Genomic DNA, 22937 nt, shown 5'->3' on the forward strand with positions numbered 1-22937 from the left:
AGGTTACAATATTAAGGGACACAGGATCCTCTCAGTCTGTAATGCTGAAGGATGAGGAGATATGCATTCCTGAAGGACTATTGCCAGAAAAGGTGCTGGTAACAGGAATTCATGGTGAGACAAAAAGTGCTCAGTTATGTAAAGTGAGTCGAGAAGAGTGGAGAATTTGTGGTAGGGGTACTGGACAAACTCTCAACTCCAGGAATACAATTTGTCCTTGTAAATGATACAGCTGATTCACCGGTAGGCGTGCTGCCTACTCTAGTTGAAAAGGCCGGGGAGACGCAGGCAACTGAAGACATGGAGAATGTTTATCCAGGAATTTTCCCTGATTGTGGGATCACCAGGTCACAGAGGCACAAGCTGAAGCAGAAGGGATCGAACAGCACAGATAGGGAAACTGACGCAGCATTATCCAAGACCTTTTTTGATCAGATAAGTGGAACAGAGAAAGAGCAAATAGGTAAGCATGCACTATCTTTAGCTCTGCTAACCTGATTGAATTACAGCAGAAAGATGACTACTTCAAACAGTTAATACAAAGGGCATTTACAGAAGAGAGTGAATTCATCCCTGTATGTCATTACTTCACAAATGATGTCTTATTGAGGAAATGGAGACTATTACACATTCAGGCAGATGAGAAATGGGCAGAGATTCATCAAATTAATTTGCCAGTGGGGTATAGAAAGGTGGTGCTGCGAGTGGCACATGAGCTACCACTTGGAGGTCATTTAAGAGTGAGGAAAACACAGGCTAGAATACGAAGACATTTTTAATGGCCTGGAGTACACAAGGGAGAGAATGTGCAAACTCCACACACAGTCACCTGAGGCTAGAATTGAACCTAGGTCCCTGGTGCTCTGGTGCAGCAGTGCTTACCACTCAGCTACTGTGCTACTCATACCCTGCAAACAGATGAGACTTCTGGCTAAAGTGGTCATGTTTTTGAAGTGACCTGGTGAATGAAAGGGAAATGGTCAGCTCTCTAGCTGAGCAGGCGAAAGTGAGGTCTGCAGATGCTGGAGATGAGAGTCTAGATTAGAGTGGTGCCGGAAAAGCACAGCAGGTGAGGCAGCATCCGAGGAGCAGGAAAATCAATGTCTCGGGCAGGAGCCCTTCATCAGGATGCTGCCTGACCGACTGCTTTTCCAGCACCACTCTAATCTTGTCTCTAGGTGAGCAGTTTAGTTCAGTCCAGAACTGGTTGGGAGTTCAACAGTGAGCTGTGTGGAAACTCTCTCTCTCCTAACTTCAACCTGTAAGCATCTGATCCTTTTTTGTCTTGTGTTTTAAAGGGATTTTGTTTATTGGGACTGTTGTGCGTATTCAGAATAGCATACTTAAGTCTAGTTGGGACAGACTGAGTTCTGGAGGGGGTTTTTATTCTGTACTTTGTGTTTCACTGTCTAATTTTGTGAATAAAGTTTTGTCTGTTTTAAACCTGGTAGTCAACCTCGCTAACTTAATCCTGGTAATTCTCACTGTACACTTACTGAAGCAAGTTGCAAAGTTATGGTCTGGGCTGCCTGCTTAGGAATGTTTTGAGTGGTCTGGCCCAGTCCATAGCACCTGTGGAGTACATCAGATGCTTGTTTGTTTCAACAGGGTCACTCTTACTCTGCTATACTCCAGTGAGGATGGGGCCAATCTACTCAACAGGTCCTCATACCAAAGCCAGGGGATGTTGTCTTGTGGTGATGACACAAGACTAGTAATTCAGAACCCTGGGCTAATGTTCTGTGGCTGTTGACTCAAAGCCTATCATTTCAGATGGTGAACCTTTCGATCAATTACAGTCTAGCCCAATGATATAACCATTGCTAGTTGCTGTAAAAACCCACCAGCTTCATTAATGTTCTTTTGAGAGAAAATCTGTTGTCTTTACCTGGTCTGGCCTAAGTGTGACTCCAAACCTACAGCAATGCAGGTCTCTCATAAGTACTCTCTGAAATGCCCCAAAATATCACTCACTTTGAGGGCACTTAGAGGTGGGCAGTTAATGCTGGCCTTACCAGTGAGTCTCACATCCTATGAATGAATTTCAAAACATCTCTTCACACCTACCATCAACCCAGTGAACTTTCTCTGAACTGGTTCTGTTGCCAGTAACTCTTTCCTTCGATGAAAGGACCAAAACCCTCCAGCTGATGTTAAAAATCACACAACACCAGGTTATAGTCCAACAGGTTTAATTGGAAGCGCTAGCTTTCAAAGCGACGCTCCTTCATCAGGTGATTGTGACAATCACCTGATGAAGGAGCGTCGCTCCGAAAGCTAGTGCTTCCAATTAAACCTGTTGGACTATAACCTGGTGTTGTGTGATTTTTTAACTTTGTACACCCCAGTCCAACACCGGCATCTCCAAATCATGACTACCTACGGATGATGCATTTCTGTCTTCCAAGCACATTAGTGAACCAGTTGGTTCTGAGAACAATATTCCCACAGGCATCTGTTACTAATCGTAGCTTTACTTTCTGCTTCCACATTGAAACATTCAGTTCTCAAAATGCCACGGTCAGCTATAAGTCTAGCCTCCCTGCATTCATGGTGTAACTCCTGCATCACTGGCTGATTCCCATTGTCTCTCCATGATTGAGCAGCACAGTGGCTCAGTGGTTGGCACAGCTATCTCGAGTTCGATTCCACCCTTGGGTGACTGTTTGTGTGGAGTTTGCACTTTCTCCCTGTGTTTGTGTAGGTTTCCTTCCACAGTCCAAAGATGGATTGGCCAGTGTCCAGAGATGTGCACGCTCGGTGAATTAGCCATGGGAAATATAGGAATGTAGGTGGGATGCTGTTCGGAAGGTTTGTGTCGAATTGATGGGCTGAATGGCCAGCTTCCATGCTGTACGGATTCTCAGCATGTGAGCAGAAGCAACTGTGTGTTGGAAAGGAAATGTTCAGTGATGGATGGGAGCTGCGCTGTGAGGAATGGGAAAATGATGGTACCTAATTATTCTTCAGTAATAGCAATTGAAATCTTCAATTCTCTCTGTCCCCCTGTGGCTGTTCATGAATAGATTTGTTTTTTTATCAAAATTGACCTGGTCCTGATATTTTCTCATGCACCCTACTCTCAAAGCTCTGTAAGTATTGTCCTGATACTATCAGCTTGTGAAAACACATTAATTGCATTTCACATTATAAAGATTTTTATTACTTTTTATTATTAAAAAAATTTGCAGCAAGGATGAAATGTCATTCTGTCATTAATATTTCATGACAGCTGGATAGTCTTCTGATAGGACACTGAAATTGCTTCTACTGGATGGACTTCAGCTCCAATTTTATCCAGTGCTGAAGAAGCTTCAAAACATTAACATGGTCTCTCTCTCTCTCTCCACAGACACTGCCAGACCTGCTGAGTCTCACCAGCAATTTTTGTGTTTGTTTACAATTTTCTTGCTGACTCCCCCATAATGGAATTGTGATAACACCTACAAAGCCCATCTAGAATTGCTAGCAAATCAGTGAGTAGGAGTTCCCATGGTAACAGGCAATCCCTGGAACTCATTGCCTGAGCCCTTGATAAAGCAGACAAAGGGCTTAACTTCCACTTCCAACTCCATTTTGATTTAGCCTCTTCCCCCTCTCCCACCTCTTTCTCTACATTAGGAGTTACCCTCAACAGGTTTTGCTTGCTAATGATTTAATTGGTGATTTGCTCATGGTGGTTAATAGGAAGAATGATGGTAGAAAACAAAATAAATCTGAATGATCCTGGGCCAGCAGAACCATCTGCACTGGGCTGGGACTAGCCTTTGTACACCATGAGTAGTGTTCCTATTTTGGTGCTCAGCAATAAATGGTGCTTCTTTCAAGTTTGGCTCTCTGAGTTAGTACAGTCATTATTTTCAACTTTGTATTATTTCGATATTAGACTTCTTTCATCTCAGTTCCTACTGTTGCTGATATTTGTGGAGAAGTGTTTTAATGTGTTAAGAGTATTGTAAACTGTGAGAGCATTCCTAAAGAGACTTGGTGGAATTTGTGGGGTCAGTGGAGTTCATCCCTGTGAGTTTTCTATCGGTGTGAATTCCCTGACCCACCTGCGCCTTTCTCAGGGCTCAGTAAATGAGCTCATCCTGAGACTTGGGCAGAGATTGGCATACACCATTTTCTCTGCAATTTAATACGACATGAGCCATTTCAGAAACAATAACTATGATTGGATGTGTTCTTCCAGATTTCATCACTTGCTCTCCAGCCTCTACACTCCATCTTTGCCGTGTTTCATGTGACCACAACCAATTGGAAAGCAGACAGGATCTTTATTAGCCAATCAGATGATGTCTTGACATTGGTCTTTTCAGTCCATCTACTGTATCTTCACAAATAAAGTGGAATAGATGTGACATTGGAAAGTACAATGTTCCTGTGAGTTTTTGAAGGTTGACATTGTCATGACCATTCTTCTCAGACTGTGCCATACTGAATATTTTCATAACTTGTTTTTATTTCAAATACACAGTATACATGATATTTTGTTTTTACAGTAAGTGGAGCATTTGTCTACATTTAAGAATAACAAATGAAGATGTCTATTTATGTAGTCCCTTTCTCTGCGCCCCCGCCCCAGGCAGTGGAGCTGGGGATTTGTGGTTGAGGAGTGAGTGTTTGTTCAGTACAGGACCTGGCATCAGCGGGGTGGGTCCTGTGGTAACAGGGCCGCTTTCAGGCCAGCAATATGTAGTTATTAACTCCTCACTTTAGGCCCTGAACTGGTGACAAAAAACCTCCAGGTAAAACCTTCTTTCTTAAACAAAGTCAATAATTTGGCTTCACATCCATTTGTGTTAAAGAATTCCACGGGTTCACCCTCCCCCCACCCCACCCCACCCCACCCCATCCCACCAACCCTGACAGGGAGACCTCTTGTTCTGGGGCACCATGGGAAACATTATCCCTGAATCCAGTCTGACCAGCCCTGACAGAGATTTACATGTTCCAGTGAGATCTCCTCCCATCTTACTCAACTCCAGTGAATACAAACCCAGTTGGCCCAATCACTCCTCATAAGAAAAGCTCCGGAATCACTTGGTGAAACTTTGCACACTCCCTCTACAGCAAGTATATCTTTTCTTCGATAAGGAGGCCAAAACTACACATGATACTCCAGGTGTGATGGACCAGGAACAAGAGTAGCTATTCAGCCATAGAGTCATAGAGATGTACAGCATGGAAACAGACCCTTCAGTCCAACTCGTCCATGCCGACCAGATATCCCAACACAATCTAGTCCCACTTGCCAGCACCTGGCCCATATCCCTCCAAACCCTTCCTATTCATATACCTATACCGATGCCTTTAAATGTTGCAATTGTATCAATCTCCATCACTTCCTCTGGCAGCTCATTCCACACACTCACCACTTTCTGTGTGAAGACGTTGCCTATTAAATCCATTTTAAATCTTTCCCTTCTCTCCCTAAACCTATGCCTCTAGTTCTGGACTCCCCCAGCCCAGGGAAAAGAGCTTATCTATTTATCCTATCCATGCCCCTCATAACTTTATAAACCTCTATAAAAGGTTACCCTTTGGCCTCCAAAACTCCAAGGAAAACAGCCCCAGCCAGTTCAGTGTCTCTCCACTGCTCTGCCATTGAATAAGTTTCTGGTTAATCTTATTGTAACCTCAAATCCATATTCCTACCAACTCTTGATAACCTTTCACCCACCCCTTTACTTAACAAGAACCTAATGGCAACTGCACAAATCCACACATATATATCAAAAGGCACTCACATAAATGAAGACACGTTGAAAACAGACCTTCATAGAAATCTTTTATTCAGTGCATCTGTTGGTGTATACAACAAATAATAAACATCTGGCCAGTACAGAAGCAGGAAAACTGCATGTACTTGATAACCCATGTAATGTTTGGAGCACATTATCCAACATGTTTAAAATACAGATCCTACATCATGCAACTCTATTCCATTATTACCAGCTTTCTCCCATGCAACAGAGAAATTAAAATAAAAATCTAAACTAATTGACAGAATAGTAAGAACCTCTGTGTACTGTGTACTGGGATCAGCGGAGGATAAACTGCCCAAAGGGAAGTTCAGTCACAATAACCGCCACCATTGCGCAGTACATGAACAGAGGCGCTGGCAAACTCTTACAAATAAGACTTTCCACATTGTTATAAAAATGAAGTCACCCAAAACCCCACAGTTTATTCAAGAGTAAAAACCACCACAACAAGGTCAATGTGCAAATGCCTAAGGTGAGAACGAGTCACGAGGGTGCATTTTGCTAATGGATGGGATTTCTGCACTCTAAGAGTTTCACTAGAAGGTTATTGTTACTACAAACTAGAAACCCTTGTCATCAAGATTGCTCTAAGTTACACTTTTAACCACTTTGCCTGAGACACTGACTTCATTCTGTTCATTTATTTTGTTTTCTCAACCCTGATTAGTTTTTGAAAGTAATCCTATCACTGTTGGTTGGAGTATAAAAAAAGCTGTAGAACTGCAGTATAGCAAAACACTATCATCAGACTAAAGAAAATAAACTGGGTGCAAGTGTATCAAGTGGGACTGAACAGCACTGAGCCAAGAACGGGGTGCAATTACGGTTTACTGATTCCTCGTTCCTTTAGTAAAACCCAAAGGTGGCTACATTCCTCTGGAAGGAGTAAATATGGTCTGCTTCATTTAGTGTGTGTCTGTTTGTGTTTATGTTTGTGTTAGTCTGTGCATGCCTGTGTCTGCGTGCACACACACATGCTCGTGTGTGTGACTATGTGCGTCAGTTTGTGTGTGTGTGTGTGTGTGTGTGTGTGTGTGTGCCTGTGTCTGTGAGCCTGTGTGTTCACTGCTGAGCTTTAAATAGTTTTCAGCTTGTGAACAAATTGCGAATTGTGTTTTGATTCGTTTCCCGGAGGCGGATCTGATGACGGGATAAAATGGCATTCCTTCCATTGCACCACATCCCACAAATGATGTTTCATCGGCCGTCCCAGTGTTTGGTGAGATGCACAAGCATTTTCTCGGCTAAAATTTATCCACTGACAGAAAAATCAGAAGGACCTAAGAGGCTGATAGGAGTGCGACTTTACCCAGCTCAGTAGGAGCTTGTTTCCTGAATCATTTTATAACAGAAAGAGACTGTCTGCTAGTGATATGTTGACGGCATCTGTATCGTGGTTTGTCTGGACAGGGGTTGAGACTCCAGGCAGCTACGTCGACTCAGTCTGACTCACCGTCTTTCCCCCGTTTAGCACGGCAGAGGCACTTCGACTCTTGGTGGGTGTTCCAGAACGGGACAGAACCTCCGCCAACTCGTGTAGCGATGGCTCTCTGTAAAGGGCAACTGAAAACCAAAGAGGACATTGTCATTAGTCAACATGTCTGACAAGTGTGTGTGTACCTGCTGATATACATTGGAGTTGCTGGCTCACCCAGGGTAACAATTAATGTCAGAGCCATCGATAAAGAACCTGGACAAACACAAACAACAGTTCAGAGTAGATTATTCTCAAGGTGAGATGAAGGTGCGTGGGAGGGAGTACATATGGACACAACTGAATGGTGAGGAGTTTTTGCTAGAAAATCTGTTTTAACCAATGCAAATCAACCACTCCAGAAAGAAAGTAACCTTCACAATCCCATTCCAAAGGCTAGCCAAAACTCAAACACACTCAGATCAAATTACCCAGTGACACTGAAGGAACGGCTATATATTTCTAAGTCAGGGTGGTGAATGGCTTGGAGGGGAACTTAAAGGTGGTAGTGTTCCTATGTGTGTACTGCCTTTGTCCTTCAAGTGGAAGTGGTCTTGGGTTTGGGAAGTGCTGTCTGAGGATTTGGAGCTGCACCCATCCAGGAAAGTGGGGAGAATTCCCTCACACTCCTGACTTGTAGATGGTGGACAGGAGGTGAATTACTTGCTGCAGTATTCCTAGTCTTTGATCTGTTCTTGTGGTCATTGTACTTAAATGGTGAGGCCACTTGAATTTCTGGTCAATGGTAACCCCAGGATGTTTATAGTGAGGCATTCAGTAATGCCAAGGGTCAGATATCTGATTCTTACTTGTTGGAGATGATCATTGTGTGCTACAAAATGTTACTTGCCACGTTTCAGCCCAAGACTGGATATTTTCCGGATCTTATTGCATTTGAACATGGTCTGCTTCAGAATCTGGCGAATGATGATGAATATTGCACAAACATTTCCGTTTCTGACCTTATGATGGAGGGAATGTCATTGATAAAGCAGCTGTAGATGGTTGATATTAGGACACTACCCTGAGGGACTCCTGCAGAGATGCCCTGGAGCTGAGAGGACTGATCTCAACTTTGAAAAAAATGTGAACCTGGATCTTTAGAATTACTAGTTCAGTGGCAATGATTGAAAATGTCTTCACCACATTCAATGCATTCCTGATCCTAATGGATTGATGGTCTTACATAGATAGGTTATTGATTGGAAAGGGGATCAGGGATGACAGGGAGAAGGGAGGAGAATGGGATTGAGAAATACATCAACCATGATTGAATGATGTAGCAAATTTGATGGGCTGAATGGACTAATTCCGCTCCTTTGTCTGAACCCTCAACAGGTTTTCCTCCTGCCCTGCCCTCCTTTAGATCAGTGTTTTCTGATTCTCAATCCTTCCATAGATGGAACTGTTTCTCCCTGACTAGCCAATCTTGATCCCTTAGGATTTTGAACATCTCCTTTCAACCTCTAAGGAGGGCAGTCCCAACTTCCCCAATCTGTCTTTGTCACTCTGTTTCCTCATCTGAGACCAGGCTGATGAATCCTTCCTGCACCCTCTCTCAGGCCTGCACACCCTTTCTGAGACGTGATGCCCTGAACTGAACACAATTCCCCAGTGTTAAACAGTTTCACCCCTTGCTTTTGCTGCAATACACACATCCCTGGAAATATTTTCTCAAAGAACTGAAGTGAGGTTTTGAGAAGGAGAAGACAAAATGAGGGACGGAGTGTCTGGGTGAAATCTGTAACTGAGATGCAGCAGGATCCCACAACATTGAGGGCCGAAGGGCCTGTGCTGTGCTGTACTGTTCTAACACAATTGTCCTTCCGCCAGGCTGGCTCTGATCCTTCTGCCAGTCAAACCCATGGGAAAAAGGCATGATCAACTTTCAGATTGATTAATGTAAAGTCTGGGCCAACAATCTCTGTGATGGCGACCATGCTTTATGCATCGGAATGCGCCACCGAAGCATTTTCCGAACACATTCCAGACTAGATTTGGAAGTAATGATAAGATTTCTGAGTCAGCAGAAGGCAACAATTTTCTGTTCATTTCAGTGTCATTTGAGCCCCCTCATGTTGTGCAGCTCTGTGAAACCTTTGGATATAGGCACCTCATTACCGGCAAGAGGCCAATCCCAGTGTGGAAACATATAGCTAATGGTCCTGCCAACATAATACCGAAGACATACTGTAGACATTGCTGCATCATTGCCAAACTGTTCGAGCCCTGCAACATTGACATCAACCCGCATGAGTAATATTGCCCAGGTATGTCCTGTACACAAAAAGCAGGACAAATCCAACCCGGCCAATTACCACCCCATTAATCTGCCTTCGATCATCAGTCAAATGATGGAATGCTTCTTCAACAGTGCTAACAGACTTTTAACAACTCAGCAATAGGCTGTACACCACCACTCTGCCATGTTCACACAGCTCCTCATTGCAGTTAAACGTGGTAACTACGGTCAATATTGGCTTCTTGGTGGATGAGGCTGGGGAGTTAATAATGGGCAACACAGAAATGGCGCAGTGATTAAATTAATATTTTGTTTCACTTTTCATGGTGGACAACACTAGTACCATCCCAACAGGAACGGGTACCGCAGAGGTTATAGAAAGAAAAGAACTTAGAATGATTATCACTACTAGGGGAAAAGGTACTGAACAGACGTTTGGGATAGAAGGCATCATGTGTCAGCAGACATGTCCCCAGGAAATGGCAACAAAGATGATGGATCCATTGGTTACAATATTCCAAAATCTCCTAGATGTGGGAAAGGTTCCAGTGGATTGGAAAAATCCAATATGAACACTGTTACCCAAAAACAGAAGGAGACAGAGAGTAGGAAACTACAGGCACTTAGTTTAACGTATATCATTCAGAGTTTGTTAGAATACATTATTGAGGAAATAATAACAGTTTAGCAAGTCAAAATACAATACAATACAGCATTGCTGTATAAAGAGTAAAGCATGTTTGACTAATTTGCTAGAGTTCTTCAAAGATATAACAAACAATGTGGATAATGGGGATCCTGTAGAGGTAATATATCTGGACTTCAAGAAGGCATTTGTTAAGGTGCTGCATTAAAGGTACATGCACAAAGTAAGATCACATGGAGTTGGGGGTAATTTATTAGCTTGGACATGGTATTGGTGAACCAACAGAGAGCAGAGACGGGATAAAGGGTCTTTTTCTAGTTGCCAAGGTGCCATGACATTAATGACTTGGATTCAGGGACAGAAGTACTATGGCCAAAGTTGTAGATGACACTAAAATGGATGGGAGACTAAGCTGCAGTAAAGAAATAAGAGCTTTCCTATCGGTTAGATGAAAGGGCCACATTTGGTGTATAACATTTAACATCAATAAGCATACAGTTATCTATTTTGATTGGAAGAATAAAAAAGCAGTTTATTATCTAAATACAGTCAGAGACACATAGCATAAAAACAAACCCTTTGGTAAAACTCATCCACACTGACTAGACATCCCAATCTGACCTAGTCCCATTTGCCAGCACTTGGCCCAAATCCCTCTAAACCCTTCCTATTCATATGTCCATCCAGATGCCTTTTAAATGTTGTAATTGTATCAGCCTCCACCACTTCCTCTGACAGGTCATTCCATACATGTACTACCCTCTGCATGAAAAAGTTGCCCCTGAGGGCAAATCTTTCCCCTCTGACCCTAAATCTATGCCCTCTAGTTTTGGACACCCCAACCTGGGAAAAAGACATTGGCTATTCACTCTATCCATGCCCCTCATTATTTTAAAAATATCTATAAGGTTACCCCTCAGCCTCCGATGTTCTAGGGAAAATAACCCCAGCCTATTCAGCCTCTCTCCCTAACTCAAATCCTCCAACCCTAGCAATATCTTTGTAAATCTTTTCTGCATCCTCTCAAGTCTGAAAATTGTATGCAATATTCTAAAGGTGGCCTAACCAATGTCCTGTACAGTTACAACATGACCACCCAACTCCCACACTTAATGCACTGACCAATGAATTTGAGTGTCTCACTGCAGAGGGACCTGGATGTCCTCATACACGAGCCACAGAAAACAAGTGCACAGGTTCAGTGGGGAATAAAGAAGACAAATGGGATTTTGGCATTTATTCCCAAAGGAAAAGAGCACAGAAGTAAAGCAGTATTGTTGTTACTGCAGAAAGCATCAGTGAGATGAACTCTGCACTCTGCAGCTGGAGAACTGTGCACAATTTCGATCCCCTTCCTTGAGGAGGGATGTAGTTGTATTGGAGACAATCAGAGGAGATTCACTAGATTGATCCCAGAGATGAGGGGCTTGCCTTATGAAGGCAGATTGAGCAGTTCAGGCCGATACTGTCTTGAGTTTAGAAGAATGATAGGAGATCGAGTTGAGAGATAGAAGATGCTAAAAGGGATTGACAAAGTAGATGGTGAAAAGGCGGTCCCTCATGTGGGACAGTCTAGAATGAGAGGTCACAGTTTTAGGGTAACTGATATCAGGTTTAAAACAGAGGTGAGGAGAAATGACTTCTCCCAAAAGGGTCATGAATCTGTAGAATTCATTCTCCCAGCTGTGACTTCGAGTAAATCGGAGGAGGAGGTTGACAGATAATGAATCAGTAATGGGCTGAAGGGTTATGGAGAGCAGGCAGGAAGGTGGAGTTGAGGTTCAGACCAGCCCTGAGTGATAAGCAGGCTTAACAGACGGAATGGCTTACTCCTGCTCCTAGTTCTTACATTCTAAAAAGAGCTGAATTCTCGAGGGTAGGTGAGAGTCTCAGCCCTAAGGGAGCACTAGCAAAACTGGAATCAATGGGTATCAGCAGGCAAGCTCTCCACTGGTTGGAGTCATACCTGGCACATACAAAGATGGCTGTGGTTGTTGGGGACCAGTTATCTCAGCCCCAGGGCATTTGTGTAGGAGTTCCTCAGGGGAGTGGCTCAACTCACACACACCATGGTGAATTGGAACAGGTTCCTTCACTGATTCTAATTCACCATTAACAGACATAATTTCAAATCTCTGGGTCCTAAACTCTACAATTCCCTCTCTCCTCCAATTCAGACAAACTCGGTGTCAAGGGTCCTTCCCCCTAAATTCAGTCAGTGCTAAAAGTTGTGCTTGTGAAACACTCTTGGCTGTTTTAAAATACAAATGTAAATATAAATTGTTATAACAATAAGGTTTCTTGTTACACCTTCTGTAGCTGTAATCTGTTCCACAATCTCACTGCCATAGGACTGAAAATCTTCATCCTGCATTTAATTGCTAGTGCTAAAAGACCATAAGATATAGGAGCAGAAATCAGCCATTTGGCTCATTGGGTTTGCTCCACGATTCAATCATGGCTGATACGTTCCTCAACCCTCGTTCTCCAGCCTTCTCCCTGTTGCAGACGATACGAAGATTGGTGGAGTTGTGGATAGTGAGGAGGGCTATTGTCAGCTGCAAAGGGACTTAGATATGATGCAGAGCTGGGCTGAGGAGTGGCAGATGGAATTCAACCCTGTCAAGTGTGAGGTTGTCCATTTTGGAAGAACAAATAAGAATGTGGAATACAGGGTTAACGGTAGGGTTCTTAGTAAGGTGGAGGAGCAGAGTGATCTTGAGGTCTATGTTCATAGCTCTTTGAAAGTTGCCACTCAGGTGGATAGAGTTTGTAAGATGGCCTATGGTGTCTAAGCATTCATTAGCAGAGGGATTGAATTCAAGAGTCGTGAGGTGATGTTGCAGCTGTACAGGACCTTAGTAAGGCCACATTTGGAGTACTGTGTGCAGTTCTGGTTGCCTCACTTTAGGAAAGATGTGGAAGCTTTGGAGAGGGTGCAGAGGAGATTTACCAGGCTGTTGCCTGGAATGGTGAATAGGTCGTACAAGGATAGGTTGAGAGTGCTAGGCCTTTTCTCATTGGAACTGCGAAGGATGAAGGGTGACTTGATAGAGGTTTATAAGATGATCAGGGGAATAGATAGAGTAGACAGTCAGAGACTTTTTCCCCGGGTACAACAGAGTGTTACAAGGGGACATAAATTGAAGGTGAAGGGTACAAGGTATGGGGGGATGTCAGGGGTAGGTTCTTTATCCAGAGAGAGGTGGGGGCATGGAATGTGCTGCCTGTGGGAGTGGCAGAGTCAGAATCATTGATGATCTTTAAGCGGCAATTGGATAGATACATGGATAGGTGCTTAAGCTAGGACAAATGTTCGGCACAACATCGTGGACCGAAGGGCCTGTTCTATGCTGTATTGTTCTATGTTCGATGTTCTATGTACCCTTCATCCTTAACCAATCAAAAACCTATCTTATTGTTCATTCACAGAATGAGGGCGTCATTGGCCGGGCAGCGTTTATTGCCCAGTTCTAATTGATCAGAGGCAATTAAGAGTCAACTGCATTGCTGTGTGTCTGGAGTCACATGTAAGCCAGACCAGGTGAAGGTGGCAGTTACTTCCCTAAAGGGCATTAGTGAACCAGATGGGTTTTTCCAACAATTGAGTCATGGTCATCACTTGGCCTCCTTCTGTGGGAATGAGTTCCACAGATTCTCCACCCTTTGGCTGAAGAAATTCCTATTCATCCCAGTTCTAAAGGGTCATCCCTTCACCCTGAGGCTGTGCCCTTGGGTCCTAGTCTCTCCATGGCCACTCTATCCAGGCCTCTCTGTATTCTACAAGTTTCAATCAGATTCCCCTCTCATCCTTCTAAACTCCACTGAGTACAGACACAGGGTCCTCAACCGTTCCTAATATGACAAACTCTTCATCCCTGGGATCATTCTTGTAATCCTCCTCTGAACCCTCTCCAACACCAGCACATCCTTCCTTAGATATGGGGCCCAAGCTTGAGCACAATATTCTAAATGTGGCCTGACCAGAGCCTTATACAACCTCAGAAATATATTGCTGCTCTTGTATTCTAGCCCTTTTGAAAAGGATGCTAACAGTCAGAATTCAGCATGTCCAAAATGACCCTTACCAACTTCTACAGATGCACCAAAGAAAGCATTCTATCCAGGTACATAAAAGCTTAATATGGCAACTGTTCTGCCCAAGACTGTAAGAAACTGCAGATAATTGTGTGCACAGCTCAGACCATCAAAGAAGCCAACCTCCCATCTATAAACTCCATCTGACTTCCTGGTGCTACAGAAAGGCAGCCAACATCATCAAAGACCCCATCCACCTCAGTTACAATCTCTTCCAATCCCTTCCGTTAGACAGAAAATACAAAAGCCTAAACACATGCACCAACAAGTATATGAGCAGCTTCTTCTCCACTGTTGTTATTACACTTTTGAATGGACATCTCAACTTTTAATCTAACATTGATGTTGCTTTTTGTGCACCTTCTCCTAGTTTACTAGTAGAAGCTCAAGCATGAGACCCCCTCCCCCCTCGCGAATACAGGTCCAGGGCTGGTCAGAGGAGGCAGAGGATCAACTCCGTTACTGTCTGGAATCGGCTGATTGGGCCGTGTTCAAACAGGCCGCAGGTACCTTGGATGAGTATGCCACCACCGTCACAGACTCTATCAGCAAGTGTGTGGAGGACGGCACACCGAGGAAGTCAATCCGGGTGTTCTCCAACAGGAATCCCTGGATAAATCAGGGAATATAGAACCTGCTGAAAACCAGGCATGTGGCCTTCAGATCAGATCCACTCAAATATAAGGAACCCAAGTATGACCTTCGCAGAGCCATTAAGACAGCCAAGGCCCACTACCCATCCAAACTAGAGACCCAGACAGACACCCGGCGACTATGGCAAGGACTGAATGACATCACAGGTTCTAAAAAGAGACAGTGCGAGATGGCAGACAATGACTCGTCCCTCCCAAATCGTCTCAACACCTACTGTGCTCGCTTTGAGCAGAATTTCGGCAGAGGTAACATCTATTCCGACAAGTCCTGACGAACCTATCCCAACAGTCACTGCATCAGAGGTCAGATCAGTTTTCCTTTGTGTGAATTCAAGGAAAGCGATGGGACCAGACGGAGTACCGGGCCGTGCACTCAGAGCATGTGCAGATCAACTGGCAGAGGTCTTCTCAGATATCTCCAACCTCTCCCTGCAGCAGGCCCCTGTCCCTGCCTGTTTCAGGAGGGTCAACATCATCCCTGTGCCTAAGGAGGCTCATGCAGCATGTCTCTACGACTACTGCTCAGTGGTTCAGTGGTCATGAAGTGCTTTGAAAGACTGGTCATGACATTAATCAACTCCAGCCTCCCCACTACTCTTGACCCACTCCAATTTCCCTATCGGACCAACAGATCCACGTCAGATGCCATATCACTTGCCCTTCACTCCTCCCTAGAACATCTTGACACCAAGAACAGCTACGTAAGAATCCAACTCATTGACTACAGTTCAGCCTTCAACACTATTATCCCCTCGAGACTGATTACTAAACTTAGTGATCTCGGACTAAGCCCCACTCTCTGCAACTGGACCCTCAGTTTCCTGACCCACAGGCCACAATCAGTGAAGATTGGGGACAATATTTCATTCTCACTAACACTCAACACTGGAGCCCCCCCAGGGGTGCGTACTCAGCCCCCTACTGTACTCACTGTATACCCATGACTGCGTCATCAAATACCAGACTAATACCATTTACAAGTTCGCTGATGACACCACCACAGTCGGTCAAACCTGAGATGGCAATGAAACAGACTACAGACGGGAGGTGGAAAATCTGGAAAAATGGCACACTGAGAACAACCCAGCTCTCAATGCCGGCAAAACCAAGGAACTCATTATTGACTTTCGGTGGGATGTTACTCATGTCCCCCTGCACATTAACAGCACAGAGGGGGAACGAGTGGAGAGTGTCAGGTTCCCGGGAGTGGTCATCTACAATAAGCTTTCTTGGACTCTTCATGTGGACGCTCTGGTTACAAAGGCCCAACAATGTCTCTTCTTCCTCAGGCAGCTGAGGAAATTTGGCATGATGGCGAATACCCTTACCAACTTTTATTTTTGCGCCATCAAGAGCATTCTGTCTGGATGTATCACTACCTGGTCTGGCAACTGTACCATTCAAGATCGGAGACGGTTACAGAGAGTGGGGAACTCAGCCCAGACAATCACAAAGGCCAACCTCCCATCTATAGAATCCATCTACCAGGCCCGCTGTCAAGGAAAGGCCGCCAGCATTCTCAAAGATCCATCCCACTCTGGCAATGTTTTTCTACAACCTCTACCACCAGGGTGAAGGTACAGAAGCCTGAACACACACACACACACAGGTTTCAAAACAGTTTCTACCCTGCTGTTGATGGAATACTGAATGGACTCAGAAACTCTTAGCATTGGCCTGTACCTGTGTTTTTGTTTTTGCTGCTGTTTACCTATTATTTACTATCTATGCTACTTAACTCTGTGATCTGCCTGTATTGCTCACAAGATAAAGCTTTTCACTGCACCTCTGTAGATGCGACAATAAATTCAAATCAAATTCAAATTTAAATTCTCTGCAGCTGTAACTCTAGATTTCTTGCTGTACAATTACCCTATGATCACGGTATATTACTACCTGCCTGTTCTGCACACAAAAACATTTTTGGCTGTACTTAGGTATGTGTGACAATAATAAATCAATTCAAAACAAATCATTGCATTTGCCTTTCTAACTGCCAACTGAACCAGCATGTTAAACTTAAGACAATCCTGAACAAGGACTCCAAATTCTGAGTTTCAGATTTCTGAAGCCATTCCCCATTTACAAAATAGCCTCCACCTCTATTCTTCCTTCCTACCAATGTGCATAATCTCACACTTTTCCACTGTGTGTTCCATCTTGCCCAATCTCCCAACCTGTCCAACTCCTGCAACCTCCCACTTCTTTAGTACTGCTTGTCCCTCCACTTACTTTTGTATCACCTGCAAATTAGCAACAATGCCCACAGTCCCTTCATCCAGATCATTCATGTCTTTATTTTAGCAAAATAACCCCTACACTCAAATTCTGACTTAGTGGAATAGTTTACCTGGATTCAGTTTGGTCAAACTGTAACAACTTCAAACATATGACCCCTTGCTTTATTATTGTTTCCTCATTTGTCATGCGGTCTAATTGTGTAGTGAATTTTTTGTCTGGAAGATTTATGTTGGGTATGGTTAATGGCACCAAAGCAGATGGGCAGAGGTAAGGTACAGACTGACAATGAACTAATGGAATGAGAGAATGTGTTTAAGGGGATGAATGGCCTGCTTCAACAGAGGGAACAGTAAATCTGATTTTATATCAAGTCAGTCATTAGTTTGGGTTGAGGAAAGGGTACATCAGTTGCTTGTTGGGAATGAGCAAGGAATCAGATTACCAAGAATGAAGGCCTGCAGAGATTTGTTGGGTCAAATGGTCTCTTTCTATTTAGCAATTTTGACATAAATCTTACTTACATGTTAGTTCAATGGGATCTGAGCTGACAGTTGAATTTATTCTTTTGCATTCCTGAGAACACTATGGCAACTCAATATGGTGAATAAATAATGAAGAGCAGGATTGTTGAAAATGTCTGTTACAAATATAAACTTGACCGAACATTACCTTTTCAAATGGAGATATAAAGAAACAAAAGAATAGTATAGCACAGGAAGTGGCCCTTCGGCCCATCAAACCTGCACTGACACATGATGCCTTTCTGAACCAAAACCCTTTTGCCTCTGCACGGGGGGTCCGTGTCTCTGTTACTGTATCTTGCCTCTGCACGGGGGTCCGTGTCTCTCTGTTACTGTATCTTGCCTCTGCACGGGGGTCCGTGTCTCTCTGTTACTGTATCTTGCCTCTGCACGGGGGTCCGTGTCTCTGTTACTGTATCTTGCCTCTGCACGGGGGGTCCGTGTCTCTGTTACTGTATCTTGCCTCTGCACGGGGGTCCGTGTCTCTCTGTTACTGTATCTTGCCTCTGCACGGGGGTCCGTGTCTCTCTGTTACTGTATCTTGCCTCTGCACGGGGGTCCGTGTCTCTCTGTTACTGTATCTTGCCTCTGCACGGGGGTCCGTGTCTCTCTGTTACTGTATCTTGCCTCTGCACGGGGGTCCGTGTCTCTCTGTTGCTGTATCTTGCCTCTGCACGGGGGTCCGTGTCTCTGTTACTGTATCTTGCCTCTGCACGGGGGTCCGTGTCTCTGTTACTGTATCTTGCCTCTGCACGGGGGGTCCGTGTCTCTGTTACTGTATCTTGCCTCTGCACGGGGGGTCCGTGTCTCTCTGTTGCTGTATCTTGCCTCTGCACGGGGGTCCGTGTCTCTCTGTTACTGTATCTTGCCTCTGCACGGGGGTCCGTGTCTCTGTTACTGTATCTTGCCTCTGCACTGGGGTCCGTGTCTCTGTTACTGTATCTTGCCTCTGCACGGGGGTCCGTGTCTCTGTTACTGTATCTTGCCTCTACACGGGGGTCCGTGTCTCTGTTACTGTATCTTGCCTCTACACGGGGGGTCCGTGTCTCTGTTACTGTATCTTGCCTCTGCACGGGGGTCCGTGTCTCTGTTGCTGTATCTTGCCTCTGCACGGGGGTCCGTGTCTCTCTGTTACTGTATCTTGCCTCTGCACGGGGGTCCGTGTCTCTGTTACTGTATCTGTCAAGGTGCATCGTAAATATTGCTATTGTATCCGTCTCCACTACCTCCTCTGGCAGTGTATTCCAGGCAGTTACCACCCTCAGTGTAAAAACCTGCCTCATCCATCTCCTTTAAATGTAGCCCTTTTTACCTGAAACCTACGTCCCCTAGTAATTGACATTTCCACCCTCAGAAAAAGACTGATTATCCATTAGAGACATTAGCTACGCCAATGGAAACACAATGCACAGACTCTAGGCTGCTCCGGGAAGCGAGAAAGGAGGTTGCTAAGCCGTTGGCGAGGATATTTGCCTCCTCACTCTCCACAGGAGTCGTACCGGAGGATTGGAAGGAGGCAAATGTTGTTCCTCTTTTCAAGAAGGGTAATAGGGAAATCGCTGGCAATTACAGACCAGTCAGTCTTATGTCTGTGGTCAGCAATGTTTGGGAAAGAATTCTGAGGGATAGGATTTATGACTATTTGGCAAAGCATAGTGTGATTAAAGGCAGTCAGCATGGCTTTGTGAGGGGCAGGTCATGCCTCACAAATCTTATTGAGTTCTTTGAGGAGGTGACCAGACAGGTCGATGAAGGTCGAGCTGTGGATGTGGTGCATATGGACTTCAGCAAGGCATTTGATAAGGTTCCCCATGGTAGGCTCATTCATAAAGTCAGGAAGTATGGGATGCAGGGAGATTTGGCTATCTGGATTCAGAATTGGCTGGCTGACAGAAGGTAGAGAGTGGTTGTAGATGAAAAGTATTCTGCCTGGAGGTCAGTGTTGAGTGGTGTCCCGCAGGGCTCTGTTCTTGGGCCTCTGCTCTTTGTAGTTTTCATCAATGACTTGGATGAGGAGGTTGAGCGGTAGGTTAGTAAATTTGTAGATGAGACAAAGGTTGGAGGTGCCGTTGATAGTAACAAGGGTTATTGTAGGCTGCAGCGCGACAGAGACAGGATGTAGAGCTGTATTCCTGATGAAGGGCTTTTGCCTGAAACGTCGATTTTACTGCTCCTCGGATGCTGCCTGAACAGCTGTGCTCTTCCAGCACCACTAATCCAGAATCTGGTTTCCGGCATCTGCAGCCATTGTTTTTACCTACCAGGATGTAGAGTTGGGCTGAGAAATGGCAGATGGAGTTCAACCTGGATAAATGCGAGGTGATGCATTTTGGAAGGTCGAACTCGAATGCTGAATATAGGATTAAAGACAGGATTCTTGGCCGTGTGGAGGAACAGAGGGATCTGGGCGTGAAAGTACATAGATCCCTCAAAGTTGCCTCCCAAGTGGATAGGGTTGTTAAGAAAGCATATGGTGTTTTGGCTTTCATTAACAGGGGGATCGAGTTTAAGAGCAGTGAGGTTTTGCTGCAGCTCTACAAGTCCCTGGTGAGACTACACTTGGAATATTGTGTCCATGTCTGCTCGAAAAATGTGTTGCTGGAAAAGCGCAGCAGGTCAGGCAGCATCAATGGAGCAGGAGAATCAACGTTTCGGGCATAAGCCCTTCTTCAGGAATTCCTGAAGAAGGGCTCGTGCCCGAAACGTCGATTCTACTGCTCCTTTGATGCTGCCTGACCTGCTGTGCTTTTCCAGCAACACATTTTTCAGCTCTGATCTCCAGTATCTGCAGTCCTCACTTTCTTCCAGTTTTGGTCACCCTACTCTAGGAAAGATAGAGGCTTTGGAGTGGGTGCAAAGAAGGTTTGCCAGGATGCTGCCTGGCCTGGAGGGCTTGCCTTATAAAGAGAGGTTGACTAAGCTCGGACTTTTCTCTCTGGAGAGAAGGAGGAAGAGAGGAGATCTGATCGAGGTGCACAAAATAATGAGTGGCCTAGATAGAGTCGATAGCCCGAGACTTTTCCCCAGGGCAGGATTGACTGGCACAAGGGGCCATGGTATTAAGATATTAGGAGGAAGTAATAGCAGAGATGTCGGAGGAAGGTTCTTTACGCAGAGAGTTGTGAATGCATGGAATGCGTTGCCAGCTGTGGTGGTGGAAGCAGAGTCATTGGGAACAGTTAAGTGACTGTTGGACATACACATGGATAGCAATGAGTTGAGAGGTGCGTAGGTTAAGTTGGTATATTTTACATTAGGATTAAACCTCGGCACAACATCGTGGGCCAAAGGGCCTGTTCTGTGCTTTACTTTTCTGTGTTCTACGTTCTAATGGAACTCTGAGTGACATGGCTCATGGGGAGGTGTGTGGCAAAGTTGAACAGGAAGACTAGCGAGGCTCATCTCAAAATCAGGGCCAACACACTCCATCTTTTATACTTTTGACAATCAGATTGGTGCATTTCTCGCTAGGAGATGGCAAAATGCCAATAAGAGGGATTAACAATTGTTAAACACATCTTGCCTCATGATGACTCAGATTTCTATTTTACTAACAACATATTGATACCTGCTTGGACTTCTACATTGAGAGTTATCTGTGCCTTCATTTTGCTGCTTTCTCTGAAAGACCTCTATGTTGGATACCAAGCACCAACATCTCAGGACATGCTCCATATACACGAGTCACATATACCCCACATACATGACGTTGGCATTCAATATGTATCTGGGACATAAACTGTACTTTTTTAAAGATATATGTCACGTATATAGCTCACGGGGTGTTGTGTCATCGGGATGGCCAGCATTTATTGTTCTTTCCTAATTTCCCATGAATGCTTGCTCAGTCATTTCACAGTCAACTATATTACTGTGGGTCTGGAGTCACACATAGACCAGAGCAGGTAAGGATGGTAGATTTCCTTCCATAAAGGACATTAGTTTTACATTAAGCAAACATAGTCAGTATGGTCATCATTACAACAGACAAGCTAGATTTAGTTATTAACTGAATTTAAGTTTAACTAGCTGCCCTTGGTAAGATTGGAACCCACTTCCCCAGACCATGAGCCTAGCCCTCTGGATTATGAGACCATTGATTTTCTCCCTGTACCATCATCTTCTTCTCTACCTGAAACATAAGGCTCACTAGGAGCAAGGCTGGGCAGCCTTCATCGCTTGGCAGCACCACTCAAGCTCACAAATATGTCAAGAAAGTAGCATTCAAACATTCAAAGGCTAATGTCCAACGACAGATCCAGAAGATAAAGGACAGAGGAAGGGAAGACAAAATCTGAGAAATCTAATGATAACCTGACCATTGTATCAAGCAGAGCTTTGTGAAGCTGCCCGAGTGTAGAGTGTTTTGGAAAGGGCAATGTACATTCAGTTTCTTCAGAGTTTCTACACACTTAAACCAGAAGTTAGGAATCTGTTACAGTCTGCAGATTCATTTTTAACAAAGGACGCCCTCGAATGCTTGGCAGCTTCGGTGCTGGGTATCTCCGGCTCTTTTGATCCGAACAATTTTACAACCACCAGTGCTAGCAACAGACCAAAATCAAATGCACGTATTCACCATCACTCAGAGCAGGGTGTTACTTTGCAGAAGGATGACAATGCGATCCACCTACACTGTAACAAACAATTCCAAACTCTCCCCCAGATCTCAACTATGGTGAATAAAAAAATGCTGCATCCCATCGCATGAGTTCAGTTACCTGTTGTGTACCACAAGGATCTGTTTGGGTCCACTGCTGTTTGTCATTTTTATAAATGAGCTGAATGACGGCATAGAAGGCAGGGTTAGTAAATTTGTGGATGACAGTAAGGTCAGTAGAGTTCTGGACGGTGACGAATGATGTTGCAGGTTACAGAGGGACGTGATAAGCTGCAGAGCTGGTCTGAGAGGTAGCAAATGGAGTTCAATGTGGAAAAGTGTGGGAGGTGATTCACTTTGGAAGGAGTAACAGGAATGCAGAGTACTGGGCTAATGGGAAGATTCTTGGGAGTATAGATGAGCAGAAAGTTGCCACCCAGGTTGCTAGGGTTGTTAAGAAGGCATACAGTATGTCAGCTTTTATTGGCAGAGGGATTGAGTTTCGGAACCATGAGATCATGCTGCAGCTGTATAAAACTCTGGTGCGGCTGCATTTGGAATACTGCATATAGTTCTGGTCACTACATTGTAGGAAGGATGTGGAAGCTTTGGAAAGGGTGCAGAGGAGATTTACTAGGATGTTGCCTGGTATGGAGGAAAGGTCTTATGAGGAAAGACTGAGGGACTGGAGGCT

The 22937-nt window shown here is 44.5% G+C and overlaps 1 protein-coding gene across 6 annotated transcripts in view; it reads right to left on the reverse strand.

Annotated features, from left to right (window-relative positions):
• Positions 1-5804: 5804 nt before the first annotated feature.
• fgf13a (fibroblast growth factor 13a) overlaps positions 5805-22937 on the reverse strand; it is a 745108-nt gene continuing 727975 nt past the window's right edge. For all 6 annotated transcript variants that reach the window (XM_060832388.1, XM_060832393.1, XM_060832389.1 and 3 more), the window contains one exon: positions 5805-7331. In XM_060832388.1, the coding sequence (XP_060688371.1) occupies positions 7198-7331 (134 nt within the window). In that variant the 3' untranslated portion in view covers positions 5805-7197. The remainder of the gene's footprint in view (positions 7332-22937) is intronic.

This window comes from Hemiscyllium ocellatum, chromosome 11 (assembly GCF_020745735.1).
Source record: "Hemiscyllium ocellatum isolate sHemOce1 chromosome 11, sHemOce1.pat.X.cur, whole genome shotgun sequence".
Taxonomy (NCBI): Eukaryota; Metazoa; Chordata; class Chondrichthyes; order Orectolobiformes; family Hemiscylliidae; genus Hemiscyllium; species Hemiscyllium ocellatum.